At 40.0% G+C, this 23,235-nt stretch overlaps 1 protein-coding gene across 13 annotated transcripts in view; it reads left to right on the top strand.

Annotated features, from left to right (window-relative positions):
• MIPOL1 (mirror-image polydactyly 1) overlaps window positions 1–23,235 on the top strand; it is a 197,332-nt gene that overhangs the window by 154,183 nt on the left and 19,914 nt on the right. For all 13 annotated transcript variants that reach the window (XM_055820142.1, XM_055820203.1, XM_055820191.1 and 10 more), the window contains one exon: window positions 17,340–17,570. In XM_055820142.1, coding sequence (XP_055676117.1) covers window positions 17,340–17,570 — 231 coding nt within the window. The remainder of the gene's footprint in view (window positions 1–17,339; window positions 17,571–23,235) is intronic.

The raw sequence follows: 23,235 nt of genomic DNA, 5'->3' as shown, positions 1-23,235 counted from the left end.
AAAGCATGTGAGCAGTGGCATGGAGCTGCTGTCTCACCAGGAGAGAAGCTTTTCTGGCTGTCAGTTTGGAAGGAAAAGCCACAGAAGGAGAGGGAGGGAGTTACATTGAGTGAACCATCAGTGGTGTCTTTTTGACAGCAACATGAGTTTAGAGAAGCTCTTCCTCTACCTGAGCCACTTTGTGTTTTGGTTTTATCTTCTTTTCTCTTAATCTGTGCTGTGTCAGTGATACAGATTAGAGCGTGGCCACCCACAAGTGTTTCCATAAGCACCACCAAAGCGCTGTGTTTCTTTCTTCCACTCTTCACACTGCTGGCTAGCCACACTTAGCATGAAGGCTAGTGAATGGAAAAGTACATTACTGCAGTGGGTGACTGTAAAAGTTCCTTCTGGTGACTGGTGACGTGTCCTGAGTCAGTAAAAGGGCCAAGAGTCAGATCTCAGAAGGAAGAGAAACCTGCAAATCCTGTAATCTCAGGGTTGAACCCATTGAGGTTCCTGACAATTGGAGCAAATAAAGTCATGGTCGGCACACAGGATCCACCATTGTGTCTCTCTTGTCATCAAGAGGCCTGGTTTTATGCAGGTTTTGCCACTTTCTTAAGGCTGTTGCTTTCATTTTTGCAAGCAATTTCTCGGCTCTGATGATTTAAATATTTTTACTTCGTGCTTGATATCACTGTTGATTGCAAGCTTTCAGGGTTAATAGCGTGTGTCTGTACCCTTCAGTAGACACCAGGGCAAAAACTGATCACCACAAGATAAGCTTTGAGATGCTCAAATTGTTTCAAGAGTTAGAATGAGAAATTATAATGGCAATTATGTAAAATGTGTTCATAAATATTAACATTATAAAAGCTGTAACTGTAAGGGATCTCTCTCTTTTCAATGTGAATTTGTATTCAGTGCTGGCCAAACTAGACTCGTACATGCAAACAGTATCTGCCCAACAGCCAACAGACTAAACTCTAAATACAGTAGATTATTTGGGATTTGTTTGCTTGTCTTTTTAGCTTTTTTTTAAAAAACAAAGTAGCAAAGCAGTAAAAAAAAGGGGGGAAAAAAGTCCTCATTTGTCATTTGTATTATTTATTTGTTATGTGTTTATTTTGTTAGCATTTCTGGTGCTTGCAGCAGGAAAAAAAAATCCTTTTATTTCATTTATCTATTCTTTTAAAATGACATAGTAAGTGAGAAGTGTTGGGTAGAAACAAAGTGAAGTCACAGTTGGATATTACTGTTACGAGATAGGACTTGACAATGGTATCTTTTTAGTGTATCTGTTATCTGTGGTGTCGTTAAATCTAATGATGTGCTAAATAATAAAAGCTGCCTTATCACATCACAGGGCCTTGAATTGTCTCAAAGTTGCCATGCCTGTGGGTTCCCTTTGGCTCTCAGAAAGGGTTTGGATTCAGAAGAAGCTGTATTTCAGAGTGCGTTTATGTGATCAAAGCTCTTTAGACAGATGGCTGCTAGCACTCCAAAATGATTAAAATATGTTCCAAGCATCATCAGTCTGTGGGCTTGGGGACCCAACCTTTCATTAGTCAATAAAGGGTCTTGAGTTCCTGAAAATGAAATCTTTAAAAGCTAATAAGGCTGCTGGTTTGCTCTGAGCTGTTTCTTTGGATTTGCAGTTGTGGATTGGACTTGGGCCAGTATCTGTCCAATAATGTGAGGCTTTAAAAAAAAAAAAAATCTGGTTACAAGAGGCCTCCCAGCAGATCTGCCTGTTAGACAGTGTGGCCAAAATTTTCAGTCATGGATACGTTAAGTTTAGGCACCTGAGTTTGCACTTAGGGAGCTGGGGAGGGATCTGCAAGTGCCCCTTTGGAAAGCCAGTCGCTCACTGGAGCGTAGTTTAACTATAGGCACCAAAGCTTGATCATTTTGACCTGTGCTATTTCAATTTTAAATCCTTGTGGGTTGACCCAGGAGCATCTCTAGAATACTTTCAGGGTACCATAACCAAGATCATTAAGCAAGTTTTCAAGAGCTTCTAGAAATCAGTGGTATGACTTAAAGCATTCCCAAGCGTTGTCATTGCTTGCCAGATATGAGCATACCATAGCACACTTCGGTGCTACAGCACGGTTAGATTTATTCTCTTGTCTACACCTGGCTTGTAAGAGGTAGCAGCTGGGGGCTTGTGCAAATGCGGTGTCTGTAACCTCTGCATATCTATGTGAGGGCAGCAGCAATAAAGGTCTTTTAATAAGATATTAACAAGTTGAAGCCTTCTGTTTCCTTTTTTTTTTCTTTCTCTGACAGAGGAAAACCTACTTTCACCATTTGTAAACTTATGAACTTGAAGTGTTATTGCCCCATAGGCTCTTTCCCCACAAGTCTCAAAACCTCAAGATATGTAAATTCTCTCAAAAACGCCTAAAGATTTAGCCTGCTGCTGTAGAATGTGTTTTAAAGCACGTCAGAGTTTTGACATACACTAACAGAAGCAGAGCAAGTCATGGTGATCCCATTAGCTCAATGTGATCCCATTAGCCAAATTGTTCAGCCTGTCTTCTTTCACCTTGGGAACAGCTCTCGCATTCCTTTTGTCAGGACTTGGTGGGGCCGGCAACTGAAGTTCTTCCCCCACACACACCATAGTTACGCAGGGAATGTCATACTCCATTTCTTTCCCATAGTCTCCCTCAGAAGGCTTGCCTGTGCTTCAGCTTTTGAACAGCGAGTGATTTTTGCTCATCATAAACACAGGCAAGATGTTACTCTCTTTCGATAAATGTACATCGGATTCTGGGTTGTGATGATTTTGACAAGATGATTTTTGTTTTCATTTGTTGTAAAATATCTGGTTTGTGTGTCCCAGAGCTTTTTGCCCACCATCTAAACAATCCTGTCATCTACTCTGCTCTTACAAATTACTTCTGAACTGGGTCACATTCTCCCTAGCTCCAGGCATAGGTTGTTAACCTCTGTTCTTCAGCTACCTGTGAACTAATTTATTTCATCAGACAAAACTAAGAACTCTTTTTCCCCAGAGTAGGCAAAACAAGACAAAGGTCTACATTAAAAACTCGGGACATAGTGAACGTGCCTATTTCTCTTAGCGCCTCCATTCCTGGAGTTCCTTATGAACAGATATATTTACCTTGGACTTGAAAGTTCTGCCATTGATTTAAGTGTGCTCTGAAGTGGTCCTGTTACTTTATCTCTGTTACTGCTTTGCCTTCTAAAAATTAGGGGGCTGACCTAATCACCTAAATGAGTCAGAACTTCAGGCTGAGGAGATGCCCAAAGTCTTTATCAAAGTCTCAATGATTTTCAGGCTCAATAGATCATGAAGAACTAGGACTATAAAAAGAAACTATAGAGAACAGATTCACAGTGTCTTGGGAGCAGGCAGAATCTCTCTCAGGAATTATGTCTCTCTTTATAACTCCTAAGGTACCAGACTTCATATTAATCATTTTTCCCTCGAATTCAGGCAATCACATAAACCCTTTTATTAAGCAAACCAGCATCCTACATAGCCTGTGTCACTTCTTTCCTGGGTCACTGTTCTGAGCCCTGCAGAAGCTCTGTTTACAACAGTGCCATGTAATGAGAAAGTGCTGCCAATGCTCCATCCATAAGCTCAGGTCTGAGGTTTCCAGAGAACTGAGCAGGACTTCAAGAGCAACATGAGTCTGAAGAAATGGATGGTTTTATACAGGCTGCTAAAGTGCTTGGGGGGCTCCTGCTTTGAATATGCTGATTTGTCATTGTTTTCATCTGGAGTTGCAAGTCCCTGAAACCTGTAAACACCAAGGCCTAAAGGTCCCTATTTGGGAAGTGGAAATGAAGGGCCTCTTTTGGAATGTTTTTTCTTTGCCTCTCAATTCCCCTAGCTGTAGGATGTGAATAGTGCTACTCATGCATTTTTTGGAAAATACATTGATTTAAGTTTTCGTTATTAGATTCTGCTAAATGTTAAGTGAAGTAAACCTGAATTTATCACAGTGGCTATTGTATTGCAGCAGTCCTTCTGAAATGCAAGCACAGAACTGCCTTTTCCAGACGAACACTGTGAGTGCCCCATTAATACATTTAATGTTTAATGACCAACTGTTTCTCCTGCTTCCTCTAAATTACTGTAAAGTTACTATTCCAAGGAGAGAAAGTAGCTTTTTGTTCTGGAGAAGACTGTGGCATTCATTGCTTTGAGGGAGAATGTAATCTCAAACAGTTCTTAATATTTCCCTTGCTAAAAGGCAGCAAGAATTTGGAAGCCTTTGAAAAAAGGATGAGGCTGCAAGAGAGAAAAAAAGTATCTACTTTCCAGATAGGTGATTCCGGTGGTTGTCCTAGTTCAGATTTGGGGTCTGGGTTTTGGGGGGTTTTTTTGGTCAAATCAATGAATATATATAACTTCATGGTAGAAATGTTGCAGAGTTCCTTGTTTCTGTAGGTAACAGTGCAGCTCTTTATGATTGGAGGGGAAAAAAAACTGGTTTAGCGAAGGAGGTATTGAGCCTGCCAAAGTTGATGTGGGTGAGTTTGGATAGCCATTTAGTGTGGGACAGCTAGACAGGAGCAGAGAAGAATGTAAAATGAGTAGATTGCTGCAGATTTATGCTTGCCAGAACAAAACAGGTGAATTGTTTGTAAGTGTAAAGACCCTGAGTTTGCAGACTTAAGTAAAGACATGCCTTTAAAAAAATCCAAGAAGATGTTGGTATGATGATACTTCTTTTGAACATTGTGCTGGAGGAAAGTTACAAGAATGTTGGACTGTTAAAAATTATTTTTACTCAACTAATGCTTCCATAATGGACGTTAATACTGTTGACATTGCTCATGGATTGAATGCAAGCAATTTAGACAATAGATAGTATCAGGTGCTAATAGATCAAACGTAATTACCCTTGATGAAGTATTTTTACACAGTTTAGCAAAATCATTTTAGTTATTCACTGTAAAAGAAAACATTGAGTAGAAGTGAAAATACTGAGCTTTCTCCTCTAGGGGCATGATATGCATTTCTGAGTCATATTTTTTCTTCATAGCAACCTTTCCTCTATAACAGCTCCCAGTGCAAGTTATTACAATTCTTTTTGCATAAGATAGGTCATGTGAAGTTCAGCTGTAGGTGGGGCCACTGTGGTAGATTGGGGGACAGTCTTAATAGATCCGTTTCATTAATTAAGTCATGCATTTTTTTATTAACAAAACCTGTATGTCAGGTTTAGCCAGCTGGGAGCCATTCTTATGGTTGTTATCTTTGTCAGAAGGAATATTGTGAAAATAAGGAATTACTGTACACGCTTTAACTCCTGATTAAACAGAGGAATGACATCTGTTCACCCGCTGTCCATGAAAAAATAACTTAGGGGCATATCATAGACTTGATTCATAGGTATCTCACTAAGGTAAAAACTCTGTATGTCGCATTCAGAATTTACCCTGAAAGGATTTGTGTCATACCTGTCTCGTGGTCATTGAGGTAAGCGAGGTTAAGGCCAAAATTTCAAATATCTAGATTATTTATTGGTTCTTTTTAGTCTTGAAGGAACTTTTTTCTTCTTGCCCCTCTTTTTGGTTATATAAAGCAATATTTTCTTGCATTCTTTCTCTTCTGGTGTTTCATTCCCAGACATCAGGAGGAAGCAGTAAGATTTCCAGGAAGTATTTAGTTGTACTAGACACCCCGAACAGTGTAAGCATATAAGCGCCTACTGATGGCCACATCCTTAAATTCTTGATACAAATGAATTCAAGGCATTCTTTACTAGGCTGTCTCCTGGTCCTCAATGGGAAATGCACTAGTGACTTTCACCATCATAAAGACTGAACTGGGAGGAGCTTTGACCAAAGAGAAAGGAGAAGTGCTGTGAATTTGTCCCTCACCCAAAGGAGTGGGAAGAGGGGTGCGTAACAAGGTTCATATTAATTATTTATGTTTCTTTTTCTTGTGGGCTAGACAGGATCTTAATGTTATCCAGGTTCGTGTACCATCACGTTCTGTTTGTTTTAACCATCTTCTGTAAAAGGGACTTCCATCCTAAGGTCTTTGGTGGAGATACAGAAATGCTTGTTCTTCCATTTAGCTCTTCTTCCGTATTGTCTTTACCAAAAGAGTACTATATTATTATACTTCTACAGTCGTGACAATAGAATGAGGACAATCACAATGTAGGAGTTTAGTTCTCCCTCTTGAGCAATGTTTCTGCTTCTATCAGAGGAGGGTATAATATCTGTTGAATGTGTATAAGCACAGTAGGCTGTATTCGTACCAATAATTATCTTGTCCTGTTCAAAAAATAAATAAGGAATTGAACAGTGTTGGCTAGATTTCACAAGAGCTTTCATACTCATTCAGTTTCCTTGTCAGGTCCTGAGAAAATAATTAATTCTTTGGTTCAGTGCAACCAATACATTTCCTGTTACAGTATTTCACTTTTACCTGGTGGTTATGGAGAAATTATATGCTGGCAAAAAGAAGTAGTTGCAGTTTTTCTTGTGAACTCCTGTTTCATGAAGTTAAAAATGTTGTTTTCCTCTTCACTCAGCCTAAATTAAAGTGCACAACTATATTATTCTTTTACAGATTTTATTTCAGTAGCCTAGTGGTCAAAACTCATGAGGGTAAATGAAGAGAGAGGTGAGGGAAGCTGATTTAAAAGTTTTAGGGGACAGAAATCAATTCAGCATCCATTTGCAGCTTCTTTCCAACGCCAACACTTTGGAGCAATCTTTTCGCTGATTTTTCTCCAGCAGCCACCAGTCTAATCTCTCGCTTTTCAAGAGGTGAGTTGTGCAATTTCGCTTCCAGTCAGTGGGCCATATCCAGCTGGTGGCCCTTTTTGCCTGGGAGGATGCCAAGAACATCTTCTCAGGTAACAAGGATCTTGGTGCTCATGGCAGCCGGACAAAGTGCAGGAGGCTGCTGTCACTGCCTACACCCCATGGTGTCAATGGTGGCCAGACCTGCAATGGGGAGGCAGAAAATGCCTCCTTGTGAGAAACTGTTGTGTTCTTTCCACAAAGGTCCCAAACCTGGATCTGTCTGCTGGGGTTAACCAGGCTGATGTGTATTGCCAACACAGGCACGCTGTTAATTAGCTCTTTTGTGTCTTTTCATGAATAATAATTTGTGCTGAGACATGAACCAAGATCAGGGCCTCAGGTTTCCAGATGCAGCACACGTAAGGTAATAAGAAGCAATCCTGGGCCCCCAAAGCTTACAATTTAAAGAGGAAAAAGTGAGGGAAAAGCACTTTACTCCTGGTTTCAGCATGGTGGGCTGAGGTTTGCATGTTGTGACTTGCTCCGTACCACACAGAAGACGTGAAACAGAAGAGGGAATTCAAGATAGAGTTTGATCCCCGATCCACTAAATCATTCCCCCAACGTGCGTCCTTGTTTTGTGTTAAAGAGAATGGCCCAGACACGTCTGCCCAGTTGCTTCAGTAAGCATTGGTACAATAGGGAAGCAGATTTCCCCTATATTAAATTTCCTTTATCATTTAAGCCATCATTTTCACTGCCTTGTTTCATAGTGCTTAACTGTCCAAGGAGCTGTATGATTTATATGGATAAGGGTTTGGCAGCAGCAGCTAGGTAAGGCATGGCTTACTGAGTAGCGATACATTGCCATTGTGTCGCTTACATGGCTTTCAGGAGGTGACTTGCAAGTGGGTATCTGCACAGCAATCCCCAAAATGCTGCATTTTTGTATGGGAGAAGCCATGATAGCTTAAAGTAGATATTTCGGATGTCTCTGCCAATCTGGAGGAAGGTTTTCAGACTGCAGCTCCTGCAGCCATCCTAGTGACTCAGAAGCCGTTGCAGAGCAGCACTTATTACCAAAAAAAAACGGGAAACCACGTGCTAGTCATACCAGTGTAGAGTTCATGGGTGCACCTTGCTTCTTGGCACACCAGTGACCACAGCTGGACATGTGCTGGAGCACAGGACGCCTTGTTTGCCTTTGGTCGGAGTTGCTTCACATTTTGCAGTAACACCTTTGAGAAAGATCAGGGAAAACTGTTCCAATACTCTCGCTCTGAGTGATTTTGCTGGGGCAGGGGGGAAGAATTCTCACATTAAAAAACAGGTATCTTCTAATTTAAAAAAAAAAAGTCAAAGATTTTTAATCAGCTGAATCGTTCACCAAGAAAGTAACAACAAGAGGGCAGAGCCCCATGTGATTCCCTTTCCCAGGTCAGTCACACTGAGGGTTTCTAGCTTTAGGGCTACTCAGCTCATCCATGAGATCATCCCTCTCTCAAATTCCATATGTATTTGGTTATTCCATCTCTGAAACACGTTTCCATGCTTTGTATTTCTTTTAATTACCTTCTCCTGGAGAGACTTTTCTCTTCCATCTACTCAGCTGGATGTTCCTGGCCATGCTGGAAGGCAGGGCTGGCTTCCAGCCCTGGGTCCAAGACAGCTTCGACTCTTGCTTTTCTGGTTCAGTGGGGGAGTTAAGCCAAGTGATCACAATAGCAAATCAGGACAGCCATAAAATTCACGATCATGTCTGATTTATAAAGATAACATTGTATTAAATGCAAGATATGTTCTGAGGTTATTAGTTACAGGCTTTCTTCAGCCGGTCATTCCTGAATGGTGCCATGCGCTTTGCTGCTTGATTGATTTATATGCCTTTATGATTTTAATTAATACTGTTTTCATCAGAGCCAATTACTAGTGATTGGAAAACGCCAGGCTGTTCAGTTATCTATGCCAGCGTTTGGGAATTATTCCCATGGTTTTTATTTCTGAAATCTATTGAATGGCATCAAGAACACTGAAAAGGCCATTTAAACACTGGGGAAAAAAATAATGCTTATACTTCTGGGAAAACATTTATGGTGATTCACATTTTGGAAACTGAAACACTATCAATGTTTTATTCCCAGATTATTTTCCAAGAAAAAGCTTGGATCCATTGCTGAATCATTTTCTTCAACATACTTAGGCTCATACTGAAGTTGGATCATGCAGAGAAGGCTGGAAGACTGTGCTGAGGGAGGGGGTCAGGGGACTCCTCCATCCTCCATCCTGTGACATTAGCCCAGAGGCATGGAATAAGCCTGTCTAAGTCTCTAAGAGACATTCAGATCCTACCTGGCTGTAGCAGAGGTATACACGCAGTAGATGTTAAAGGATCAGGCTAAAAGTGTTTCTCTGTTCAGTGGTCTAGGCAAACTGCTCTGCACAGAAAAATAGAAAACAGAAAAACACTTAATAAAACTCATTAGCTGAGAATATACCCACTTGAAGATGGGATTATTCATTGTATGGGAATAAAAAGTCTCCGGATCCTTATTATAACTATTTTAGAGTTGTTTTTTTCCCTGGTGGAAAGAGGGTAAAAATCTTGCTCCATCTTGATGTGAGTGAGAGCTAAGAATTTTGCAGAAACTGAAGCCTTGTAAGAAAATCTCAAATGTGCACTTGTATAACAGGTTTTGAGCGAGTCTGGCGCAGTATTTACTACCACAGTATAAAGGGCTGGGTTCCTTGATGTATATTTCTAGTTGGCATTTTATCAAGGAAATAAACCTTGATTTTTCTTTATTTTGTGACATGTGGATTGAACCTACATTTTCTCTGTCCAAAGCCTTGATTTAAAAGCATTAGATCATTAAATTAAGTGCTTTTGCATAAGCCTAAAATTGTAACTGAACAAATTATTTATGCAGAGAGAAGCAAGATAAAGTTTCTTTCAAGAGTTCTTTAACATATCAGATTGATAAGAGTCAAAACACCTTTACTGCCATTAAATATTTACCAAGACTTGGCTTTTGGAAGAGGGGCAGTTCAGTGCAGTGTGTTTGGCTCCATGCGATGCTATTGATTAGCTATCAGAAGGACATAGTTAATGGGTAACTGGAGGTATTACAGAGCGCTCCACATTCTTGTCAAGTCTTTTCTCTGAAGATGACCTAAAATAAAGTCAGTTACAACTGGTGTTCACCTCGCGACAGATTGCACAAGCTCACCTACGGTATGAACAAAAGGTTCACAAGAATCAGTTGACCAGGGCTTAAGCAATCCTTTCTAGTAGTTGTTGTCATCACTGCTGGACTTTAGAACTGCACATGTTTACATTTAATTAGAAAGAACACACAGTTTACATCGCACAGTAGCTATCAGTATCGAATCAGAATTGATTTCCGCTCTCTTTCTCAGATGACGGTTTCCTTCAGACTAATTAAAAAAAGGCACATAACAAAATGACTCATACAAATTTTAAAGCAAAGTAAACACTATTCCCTGGAGACAAAAATAAAAGTCAACAGCATATAGTCGTTACATTGTGCTTGTTTTCAGGTGATTCTGATGCCTGCATTATGATACATGTCAGTACTATCAGATTTATTTTATGTGGATGTATACGTTGATGTATGTATGGAGTACCCTTTGCACTGAGTGGATGCTTCTCTGGCTGTTTCAGTTTTCAGGGTCAGGATTCTTACTCGTTTCACCTGAGTTGTTGCAATTTGTTTAATACAAGAGGTGATTCACTAGTATTACTACTTTTGCAGAAGAATTTTGTACTTCCAGGTAAAATTGTCGGTGTGTAGGTCACTTATGTAAAATGGAAGTCAGGAGCCATTATCCTTACCAGTGAGAAGCTGCAAAGGAAACTAAAGGCACAGACAAAACTAGCCTTAACTTCATGCATAATTTGTAACAAAGAAATCTCTACTAGATTTTGTTAGTTATGCAGGCAAATCTGAATTCAAACTATGGTGACAGGAGATGTCATTTAAGGCTCCTAGCACAAATGCCTGACTCCTGAATGTGCGCATTCTTTGTCACCAGGAAAGATTTCCATGCTTGGCATTTTGGTGAGGAAAGGTTGATGCCAGCAATTTCCCCTGTACTCTCAAGTCCGTGGGAGCTGGAGGGGTTGCAGTCCAGACCAGATTGGGGTGTGGAGCTGTAGGAGCTGATGCTGAAAGGCCTGCTCAGGCGGCCTGATGTCCGTTTATCCCATAATACCCTGGTTTTCATATAGGAGATGGTGTTCAGAATGAAGCTCTTGGCAAGGATCAGCATAAAAAGGGGAAAAGTAATACACACTGCATCTATTTGCTACCTGGTTTAGTTGGCGTACCGGTGGCTCTGTTGTTTTAGCGCACAACCAGAGTTACTGCTTCCTTAAGTTCAGCTTTGAGTAAAAAGATGCACTTTAAGATGTTCTTAAAACTGATATCGTCAAAAACATACTCAAAGTATAAAAAATAAACCGCTATGACCTTTAAGGACAAGATCCTCTCTCTCTTTTCCACCAAGTTTGTGTTTCTGCAAATCCCTGACACAGGCGATTTCCCTGCTGGCCCTCAGCCAGGGCGGCTGGCTCCTCACCACCCACATACACACCCCTTCAGTGATCCATGTCAACCCAGTGGCTCCGGCAGCCAGCGCAGGGGCTGCCAGTTCAGCCCAGAAACCGGGAAGGTGAAAATACCTCTTGTCTTTGAGCTGGCTGTGCCCCTCCTCCCTCCCTCCCTCCCCGCCACACGCAGCAGAGCGGGGTCTGCTCTGCCCCCCGCGATGCTCACGCGTGCTGGGGAAGGTGGCCAGGGTTTTGCGATACGCAGTACAACCATGGAGTCGCTGGCACCATCTTAAACAGCCTTTATATTCAAATACTGAGGTCGCTCTTGATGAGTTGATGCCAGTTCTGTCTTCGATTAATAGATAAGGTTCCTTCTGTATTTGCAGTGTTACCTAAACAATCTATTACTGTAGGGAATAACTGCAGTATTACAAATACTAAGTTAAAGTTATTTTGTTAACTAAAGCCATTGGCAAATATTTAAGAATGGCCAAAGCATATGAATTGACAATAAAGAACAGATACAAGGTAGCAGGATTCTTTCCTGTAACTTCTGGTATGGTAAAGTAAACGTAGAACAAAATAAAATTATTGTTGCAATTTCAGATTAATTTTACTCAGTTAGAAGCAAGCTTTTAGGGCTGGATAGTTTCATTCTGTGAATGCTTAGGCTAGGATATGCTAATACAGCTAATTCCCTGTCAAAACATGACAGGAACATTTTATGGCAAGCGTGGTTCTAGAAATAACATGTAGCCTAGTAAAAAACTCTGAAGAGTATCCACAGTAGTTGCTCTTGTATTGAAAACACAGTCCCCTGATTCGTGGAAGAAATTTGAGGAATTTTGTGAATCTGTGTCTTGCAATGAACACAGGTACATTGTGGAACTGTGAAGATGTTTTTTATTTTTTATATATATATAATTAATATAAGTAATGTTAACATGTATCAAGTAATATTCAGTATTAAAGCATAAAAGCTACAGCAGCCTCTTCTGTAAACTCAGAATATCTGAGAGTTGAGTATGTGTGAAAAGAGCTAATACTGAGTTATCATCTTCCAGACTCTAATTAATCAATTAGCAATAACAGAGACCCCAGCTCTAGATGCATCATGTGCTCAGGAAATTCAGGTGCATTTCTTAACTACAAACTATTGACTGCTAATCTAGCCAAAGACGATAGTACCACAGCTGCAAAAAATCTCGGAAATGCTTCTTTCCTCTCATCAGTTTCCTGTATGTTTTGCACTGTTTAAACCAAGCATTATTAATCATCCAGAAACTATTTTTGTGGGGGTCCTGGCCCATTTGATGGTGCAGTGAATGCGAGGAATGATAGGTAGTGCTGGATGTCATGCGCATATCGCTGTCACATGAGGCTGTGCTATCTGAGCAATTTGCCCGGTGGCTGCATGAAGTGAACTGGAGACATCTGATTACTGTGCAACTTCATAAATGAAGGGTTTGTAATGGAGGTATGGTTCCCGATTATTTCTTGTTGAGAGCATGTCTCAGCAGTCCTTCAGCTTCAAGAAAGGCTCAGATGATTAAATCACATGCCTCATGTCCTTACTACCTCTCCTAAGCTGGTCGCAGGGGAATGGTGTTGGTACTGGGGAGCGAAAATGAGGCCCAAAGGAAAATATGTGCTGCTTGGCATCATCAGCAGAACAGCTGGGTTTAGTTTTGTCCTAAATTCAAACTTTGCTGCATCTAACTTAGCTCTTTCAAAATGATGGGTCTCTTTTCAGTAGTGAAGCTCAGGGCACCTTGCAAAGGTAGTGTTGCGATTGCTCTTTCTTAAAGATGAGGAGACTGAGACCCAAGGAGGAAAACTGTGTTTGCTAATGGCCTTTCATTTGAATTTGTTGAAAAATTGAAGTTCTAAGATGGATGATGATCAGTTCCAGCTTTCACTGTAGGTAATGAACCTGTGCTTGAATCATCCGGTGTCCAGACTGTTTGGACCCTTGTACAGGTTGCAGGTTTCTCTAGATCGTTTCTGGAGAGAAGGCTGAAACAACCCACTGCTCACTGTGGATCCATATTCACCCATCATTGCGTTTGGACAGTGCGGACATGCACCATCAGTGCTGATCTGTCAACATGTTACCCTCTAAAATCCTGAGGTTATACCACCAGCCACCACAGAGAAGAAAACCAGTGGTGGGCTCTGTTCAGCAAGTGCTTGTCATTGGGTTTGGTGAGAGAATATGAAATAAAGAGGAGCCTGAGCTCATCCTAGAGGAAGAACGTGTGGGTACCCCACATAGGAGAGTGATGCTGCGCTGGACTGTGACCCAGCAAAGAACACGCTCTGTGCTACACACCTGCCCTGCAGTTATAACGTGGCCTGTGGCCTGTGCACCACAGAGGCCAACACATCTGCTGTCTTCGGTTAAATTAGCGAGGGATGTTTGGGTGGTTGTACTGAAGAGAAAACAGAGTCCTCTTAACTCGTATAATTGCAGGTGAAGGAAGGCTGGTAAAATATTTGTCTATGGTAGGGCAATGCCATCTAGTTACCAGTCTGCCAGCTGTCAGGCTCCTGACTCACATGTAATGCAAACTTGACCGTTTCATATCCTCTGCTTTATAGCAAAATGTCAAAGTTCTTCCAGGTCTTATGGGCTTCGTTTTAATATCGTCTTATTGCAGTGTTTCCTAAGGGCACCTCTGAGGTAGTATTTTCAAGGTATCGATGCTGCCTGGCCCTTGAGTGCACTCAGCGGTGTGAAGGGACCCTCGTCAAAGCCATCTTGAGTGCAGGCTGAGGTCTCCAGAACTTGAGTGTCAGAAACATTTGTGGTGAAAACCAAGGTCAGACCTACATGCCTTTAGGAACGTTGGATATGTTTATCACAGGGGTGGGGGAGGAGGGAGGGGACGAACAGGGAATGTTTGTTTTTTGCTGGGTTTTTTTTTCTTCCTTTAGGTGGAAGGTTTCTCTGTGTTCTTCAGTAATTGCTTCAGGTGGAAAATCATTTCCCACCTTGCAGCAAAAGTATGCCTGGCAAGGAGAGAAGTGTTATAAGAGCAGCACTTCATACAGTTGATTTTCAGCCAAAGTCAAGTCCCTCTGGGAGCAGTTACAACTGGTGAAATTTTTTAGCAGGCTTGAAGCTACTCTGACTTTGGGGCTGGGGAAGCCTCTTGCTATCTGCAGGAGCGACATAAGTGACACATCATCACATGTCACTTTTTCTTCTGCCTAGACACAGTTAAGGTGGGCCCTTTAAGCTCTCAGACCCAAGCTGGAGCAAGAAAGGGGCCATGCTGCCACAGTAAAGCAAAAGGCTTACTATAAAGAACATGTGAATTACTTAAATCAAGAAATTGTTTGAATGCTTCTGTCACAAATTCTTCAGGCCTAGGACTCCCCTTTATATTTCATTTATAGCAGCAATATTCTTTGAAGAAATAATCTTCAGGACATTAATGAAGGAATTTCAAATTAGTAAGTATCAAAAGAGGCTAAATAAAAGTATTGTAGCAAAGCACACATTGATGGAAATCTGCCAACTGCATGCTTTTGGGAAAAAAAAAAGTTTAAAACATGTATCAACCACAGTGCCTTTATCTGGAGGAATCACACTGGCTACAAAATATATACATGTCAGAATCTATTGATCACTCAGGTGCAGTCATTGTGAGTTAAAACACGTAACTGTATTGCATACCGTATTGTTTGTGGCCAGTCTTTGAGAAGGAGCATGGTTCTAGCCACACTGGGCCAGTATTTTAGAATCTAAATAAATTACTATATTTTTCATATGTTCTGGGAAAAAAACTCAGCTGGTGTGAACAAGTTAGACTATTTAGGCTATCTTCCCTTTTTTGTAATCGGGGACACATATATTCACTGAACAGTTTAGCTTCTCATCTGTCTTTTCTTTCTTTTAATCTTGTGCCAGGTGTTTAAGAAGTGGGCAGCTGTGGTATTTTGGTAACCTGCTTTCAGCATTATTTGCATACTTTTGTATTTTTCCATGGTAATCAATGCTCAACCATAGTGGAACTTCAGTAAATTTTGTGTGCAACAGTTAAGTTTATTTTTAATGAGTCTGTTCTAGGGTTTTTAATGTCCCTTTATAAATATTTATATTTTCAATATGTCTTCATTTAATTGAAAAGGTTCTTCAGATTCTTTTCAGACAACCACAGCTAGTAGGCGTAATGACATATCAACACTCTGACCTTTTAGCTTCTGGATTTCTGTTAGTTCATCAACATTTTGGTTGTCCATGTATATTATATTTTAGTTTGTATATGATTTTCCTCTATGGGCTGTTGGAATGAAGGGTGGTTTCCGTACAAACACCTTAACAAACTGGAAAGGAGGAAAGTATGCTATTACATACTAGCAGCTGTCATGCAGATTGTGTCTTGAGTATTGTAATCGGTGTGCACTGCTACTAGAAATCCACACTGAAATAATGTTTGATATTTGCATGGTCAACAGTCAGAGGAATGGTCTTGAGCCATATTCATCAATACAGCAGCAGTTTCTGATATTCATGAAGTTGTTTTGAAATTACCTCAATTATTTATCTAAAAGCATAAATTGCTTATTGCAATATCTTGTTGCCATCACTTCTGTTACAAATGGCTTCCATTAATTTCTTCCTCTACCATGTCATCAATGTCATCTTCCACTGGTGTAAAATTCACCAGTGAATTGTGGCTATGAAAAGATGGGAAGCAATTGTTGCTAATCCCACAGAGAGCTTGCTGGTGCAGGCTCCTCCCCTAATAATCAGCTATTAATATGATTTCTACCACTGCACCTGAATAACTCAAGCAGCTGGCTACCTACTGATTCCTTAGGAAATAATTTCACAGTTAACAGTGTCTTCATTGAGAAATTTTTACCTGATGCACCATCTTCTTTATTCTCCTTTCTTCTCATTATTTATAGGTAAACTCTCGTTCTAATATCCTTTTTGCTGGTTTACATAGCTATTGTTAGCTGATCCAGGCATATTTGTGTCTTTTAGCTTCATGAATCTGTTGCCTTAAGACTCTTTTCAATGTAATTTTTAATTTATGATCTCCCTTTGATTTGTCCAGAACTTTTTGGCACACAAATACAAAGCACGTAGTACTGCATTTTGGGTTGTACAATGGAATAGCATTATTTTTGTGATCTTTGATTTGATATCTCTATGAATATACCTCAAAATCATGTATAAAACTGAATGGGTTGAGTGTACATCCATGGTGCTTCACTGTGAGATACATGGTAAACGTGTCTACTTTTTGCCTGAGTGAAGCCAAAACAGTGGGTCAGAAAGGACCTTGCAAGAAATGATAGTGGAGGACACTGCAGGTATTGAAATGTCCCATGATTAAACCATGATGCTGGTAGGTTACCTATCCCTGTCTACTATAGAGAGGCTATTTAAGACACAGTATGTTCTAGTACAGGTTATTACTAACTTATTTAAACCAACATCAAGAAATATTTTAAGTTTCTTCTCGCAAAAATATTGACCAAAGACCTTTAGAATTGCTTAGTGCATGCAAATCATTGCTATTTCTAAGTAATCCTGCTGATTTAGAGATTTTCAGTTGTGTATTGGAGCATTTTGATTCTTTTCATTATACTGAAAAATATGCAATTATGCAAATAAACCCCCTGTAGTTGGTGAGTCCGCTTGCTAAGAGTCCTGTGTAATACATCAGTAACTTACACTGATTAATTCAACTTCGTGTAAATCACAGTAACAGCTCTTTGCTGAAGCTCAAAGGTGATCAGGAAGATGCCACAGCTGAAAAATACTGCCTTGTGAGGTTTTGTTGAATAGGTTTTGGCTTTTTTAAATTTTGGTAATTGTTACATACTTGTGGAAGAGCCTGGTGGAAACAGGATGTTCTTTTTGTTCTCTGTCACTTTTGAAATAAAATTTGGTTTGGTATTAGTGTATGTGGGTCCACATATGATCATATTTGAAAAGTTAAATTGAGTGTAATACTCTTGCAGCTTGTCCTTAGACTGAAACTGAATAACACGCGTGATTTTTTTTTCCCAGCTTATACAAATCTTCGTCTGAAGGAACGTGTCTGAAGGACCAGCTGAACTGTGTACTCGGTACTGCTGAAGGTGGACCACAGGGCAGGGTGGATGTTGTGACCCTTACCTATCACCAGATTGAAGGTCTGGCAGCTCAGCTGCAGCAGGCTCAGTCAGAGCAAAAGGACACCGAGCTGAAGCTCCAGAAAGCCCTGGAGGCTTCACGGGAGGCCAACGAAAAAGTTCAGAAGTAAGTTCCACTTCCCTTCTTTCAAGTGAAATGGCAGTTGGAAACCAAACGGAACGTTGTTTCTTCTGATACTTTGTCCATCACTGCAGGTGTGGTGGTGCTCAGAAAAGGTCCTTTCAAATGATTCCTCCCTTGTCATCCGTTCAGCTCATTGCCTAGTCAGTGGGAAGCCCATCACTGTAACGGTTTTACAGTAGTACACAAATCAATGTGCCTCTCGTTACTGTTGCAGAAACTGCTTTCTAGATGTGCAAGGCACAGAGAAAGTGTTTTTATCTCCTATGAACGATTTTCGCTGTGTTTTTACCCCATGGCAATCCTATGGCAGCAGAGTATTTGCCTTTATAATTGCATGGTAGGATATTGAGGTTCTGATTTCTGGGCTGTTACACGCCTGGCAGGTTTCATGCCCTGGTAAGTGCTGGTGGGGTTGTTTAGGGGGAGGCTTCAAAATCTCACTGAAACCAACAAGAAGTCTTCTCTCCCATCATAAGATTTCCTGTTAAAAGGTTACTGAACTCCAAACCTGAAGTTCGTCTCTACTGAAGTCATTGCCGTGTTTGTTATTACTACCACATAAGCCTTTAAAAGTCTGGTTGTGGGACACAGGCAAACATGTAGGCAGAGCCTCTTCACGGTGTGGCACTTCTCATCTCTGTGTTACATTCATCAGCTGCAAAATACCGCTCTCTCACCCTTCCAAGGGGATCGATGCTGAACTGATGCTAATTTTCCTGTCCGTCCATATTTGTCTTCAACTTCAATGTCTGCAACATATTTCCAGAGTAGCCAGAAATTGGCTTATAATATGTTGCAAGTGCCTAACAAGAGTTCTCTCTTGTTTAAAAAAATACATGCTGAGTTCTCCTATTTAAAAAAATATATTATTTTTTTTATATTTTCAATCTATTTGGAACTACATAAAATATAGTTAAGATAGATATAGGTATGAAGATACATATTTTCAGGTATCTGTTTAAAACCTCCAGTGATTGGTTGAGAATCATTCAGATCTTTTTTCTGAACACTTAGATATATTTGAAACTTCAGCAGGTGCACACTTGATAAAAATAAACCTACGAAAATAATTACAGCATGTTAAAAAGAATATTGGCTGAACCTTTCTGTACATTGTTTAAAGTTGTTATTTCATTTTATTTTATTTATAAACATTTACTAACCATAGGTATTTAAGTGAAGGTTGGTTTTTGATTGGTTTGTGGCCTTTTTTTAGTGAAACAGTCTCGTTTAATCTGTGTAACCAGGGTGGCTAGAGTAGAAGTGCAGCCACAACCTAAATTAAAGTGGTGGTAATGCACTGCTGTAGTGAAAAGAATTTACACAATTTAACATGCTCAACTACTTGGGAAAATTTTGGTCAGGTTAGTTTTCATTATTGCTGAGATCAGACCACTGAGCCTATAGCAAAATTAAACAATTGGGTGAAGTCTTTTGATGACAATAGCATGCCCTTTTTACCAAGAAAGTGTGGAAATGCTCTGTGCGTCTTCCCAGCACCCGGAGTCATCCACCCCCATCTTATAATTCAACCTGCAAACAGATTAAGCAGCTGAGTTTGTGGAAAGTGTGTTTACTTTGAGCTAAGAACCCTTGTGTGACACTATAGAGATTCCTCTGACACCTCTGGGAGAGCTACACAGACAGTTCGTACTCATCAGCAGGGAAACCGGGCTGAGAATTCCCAATTTCTTTGTAACCTCAACCGCTTCATACAAATCAGTGTTTGGCAATTAGGCAGGAACTCATTTGTTAGCTTTAGCTTTTTATTTCAAAGATGTAGGATGTTCTACATTTCAGAAAGGAACTGACAATTTATAAACCTGTCAACAGAAGGGCTTCTTGGTATTAATTACAGTAGTATTAATTATTAGCACTGTTTCAAGAGGATGCTTATTGTAATTTAAAATGTGGCACTACAATTCATAGCCTAAATAGGGTTCTAAAACATCTGTTTTCTTGGTTTCTTTCAAATGTTCAATTAAAATTCAGTTCTGACATACGAGGGAAGTATTTTTAGCCACTGTATGGTCTCTCAGTATTATTTGGTAAAATAGCTGAATAATGTAGCAACAGTTGAAAATCAGAAGAGGAAAATAATTATGAGCTTTATTAAGAAAAAACATAATTAGAATAATTAAAATAATGTTGAAAAAGGGTGGACTTTGTATCTTCATACCATGTAATTTTACTGATGCTCCCTATGCCTTTGCTAACCTGTTCTCTGGCAACACTAAAAAATTTTTTAGTATTCTTAAAAACTTCAGTGTTTGCCTTCAGCATCATATGCAGAGTTTGAAATAGAGATGTAATTTCTCCACGGCATCGCCATCATGTCAGCCATTTGTGTACCCACCTGCAATTGTTGCTCTCTAAACGTGAGATCCAAGTCAGAATAGTGGTCCTGTGTTTTCCGTCAGGACACAAAGCATCTAAAAAATTTCTGGATCCTATCCCACATGAAACGGCAGCTGGGAACCAGAAGGGGGATATATTGGAATCTGCTTATAGTGAACTTGGATATAGTAAAATTCTGTTTATACTGAAGTAGGGTCAGCATCTCGCATCAGCTCACCGAAGTGTGAGATATAAATTGCGACTGTGTGCCCTTGCCTCCAAAGATAATTCACCATCCTAGTGGGGGGTGGGCGGGGTGTGAAACAGAAAGCATTGATGCTCAGAGAGCGACCACACAGATTTAGCAGCATTTATTTGAACCTGTTTTGACTTTGAAACACTAACAAGATACACATTAGACTTTTAAGAGAGCACCGTTCTAGCTTATAAAGGAAATACATGTTTTAACCCTGTGGCGTATGTAAATAAATACACATATGCGCACACATAACACGGTACATATTTATTCAACAGGAAATTATGGGCATCTGCGCGATAATATTTTTAACCTATACTCTGTAGAATGGCTGTGACTATAATTTTCTGTATTTAATTAATGTTTTTAATTCATGGTTACAAACAAAGAATTAGGACAGCGGTGCAGAATTCACCAGGAGCGTTGGCACTGTGCCACAGGCCCCCTGCAAGTTTGTCCTGCTGGAGAAGCCAGGAGCCAGCTGGTGCAGCCCCAGCAGGGAAATGGGGCTGACCTGGAGAAGGTGACTGGAAAAGCCTCTGAATTAATTAATGCCTCTGCCAGCAGAGGAAGCAAGACATTTTAAAACTGTCCTTCCTGCTGGAACCTCTGGGATTGAGGAGTGGCTACAGATGTCAGTGAGATCAGAGGAGGTTATAATGTAATACCAAATCAATATTAGCCAATTATCAGTAAAGGTTGAGACCACTTTTGATGTGTTTCTTTCCAGGAAATTTTTCTGCAGCAGCTTTGCAGCTGCAGTGAATTTTAATGCAATTTGTCTGTTGGAGGGCTTCTGTTTTTTTCTCACAATTTAATGACTCTAGCTTAGCAAAGCAGAGCTCTCTGCAAGTGAGCGCAGTCATGCTTGCACACTCACATAGCTGTGCAAGGTGGCAGCGGAGGATGTGCTTGTAGAATTTCTATGTAATCCTCTAAAAGTAAATACAAATCCACAAAGTAATGGTGCAACGCTAAAATATACAGGTATGAAAATAAGCATAAATGGTGAGAAACATGCTGCTTGTGTATTTGTCGAGGTGGTTCTGACTATGAGCAAAGCAAATACAAAAGTGGTGTAAAACAGGAATTACTACTTCGTTTGTTCTTAACTGTTTATTAAAGAGACCTTTTCTTTTGATTTTGGGGTTTTTTTCTTTTAAGGAGGAAGTCAGGAGAGTTACAGATTTAGATAAAGTATTCCAGTGGACCGAATACATAAGAAACCTAAGTGATCTTCTAAATAAGCAGATAGTTTTATCAAAGGAGATTACTCTCTCAAAAAAAATAAATACTACCCTTAATAACATTTGCTTTACCTCTTAGGGTGTGATTTTTTTGGCCACCTAACTTTCATTGTTCCTGGAGCACACCCTTTCTTTGAGTAGCCCTGGCTTTCCCTCCTGCATTTCTGAACATGCTCTCTCTGCTTTTGTAGTTGCTCACTGAGTTTCTCAGCTGATGCAGATCAATAAGTCAATCGATGACACAATAAAAACAAACAGTTCTTCCCAGCCTTCAACACAATTGAAATGAATACAAAAAATGGGAAGGAATAAGAAGCAAGTGTTTATGAAGTGGTTAGGGTCCCCCTCTTCTGCAACTAAAACTAATCTGCCTTCCAAGTACAGGAGCTGTGTGCATTTCACACCAACATCCAAGACGTTCTCCAGTGCTGGCTGGAGGGTCTAATCTTCCTCAGAATGATCTGAGCAGTGCAGTTCAAGAACAAGAATGAATATTTGAATAATCACACCACAATGTGAGGTGACCCTCTGACAGGGGACTGACCAGATACACATATGGATTTTGGGAAGACGCTCTGATGCTCTTTTTTAACACAGCTGTGAGAAGAATGTGGCTAAGACCCAGTAGTCTTTCTGGAGTATAGCTGGCAAAGGAAACCATGAGGAGAAGAGAATTTAACACATGGGTGTAAGAGAGTCCGCTTCATTGATGCGATCTGAGGGGAATGTCTAATGACTGGAAGAATCAAACTTGGCAATGAAAACACAAAGCTCTTTTCATCAATTCGAACGCAGACTCTAAAGCTGCAGATGGTTACCTCCGGCCTTGCCTATTCAGTGCGGGGTTGTATAAAATGGCACTTTGGTGAATACTAATAGATCAAAACAAAGATTTAATAACATAAAGATGTGGTGTTCGTTTTTGAATGAGGATACAGGTCAGTGTCTCAGAAAAGAGTGAAATAAGTATCTTTATGTATGGGTCTAAAGTCTCTGGAGATTTTTAACTGCAAACATGATATCTTTAGTGTGCAGATTGTATTCAGTACAGCACAGCTATGCAGGGAACAGGCTAAAAGCAAGGTTTCTGAATTATTATACTAATCGAGCCTCTTTGCAACATGCAAGTGTTGTTAACTAGTTATCTCCCTTTTAAAATCACACCTGCATATATTTAGTTGAAGTATACGTTGTAGCTTGTATGCGTTCAGTCACTCGTTGTGGATAAGAATGGAGCTAGTTAATTAGAAATTGCAGGCAGAAGCACTGCACAAAAGAAACAAGTTGTACATTCACCAGGACTTAAAGCTATTTGTTTTGGAGGAACCGCCAAATGTTAGAGAACTCGGTTGGCTTTATTTTAAATTTTAGATATATATTTTTTCAATTTTCATCTTTCAAAACAATAAACATCATTTGATTTCTTGCTTTATTAAGAGGTTACATTTAGATGTTCAGACTTTCCTATTAAAACTAGACTGCTTTTTTTTTTTTTTTTTTTACTTACAAAACTGTGTTCTGGTGAATGTCAAATCAACACGTTAACCACTGGAAGCTGGGAGTACAGCTTCATAGATATTAATAGTTTCACTGATTTGTGTCAGTAAATAATTTAGCAACTGTCAAAAGTGATTTTGCTTTTAATGAAAACCACTGTGCTGCCTGCTGCTGTGAAGTTCTGCTGGGATTGAATAGTTGGTAATCTTTTAATATCATATAGGGAATAATCTGATTGGTGCTGGCATTTTGAATTGTAAAGTAAGTTCTGGTGACTTGTTGAAGAATGTAAATGTAGAGCTAGTTTCTT

The sequence above is a fragment of the Falco peregrinus genome, chromosome 1, assembly GCF_023634155.1.
Source record: "Falco peregrinus isolate bFalPer1 chromosome 1, bFalPer1.pri, whole genome shotgun sequence".
Lineage (NCBI taxonomy): Eukaryota > Metazoa > Chordata > Aves > Falconiformes > Falconidae > Falco > Falco peregrinus.
The sequence above is the reverse complement of the archived record's forward strand: the minus strand, read 5'-3'. Positions and strand labels throughout refer to the sequence as shown.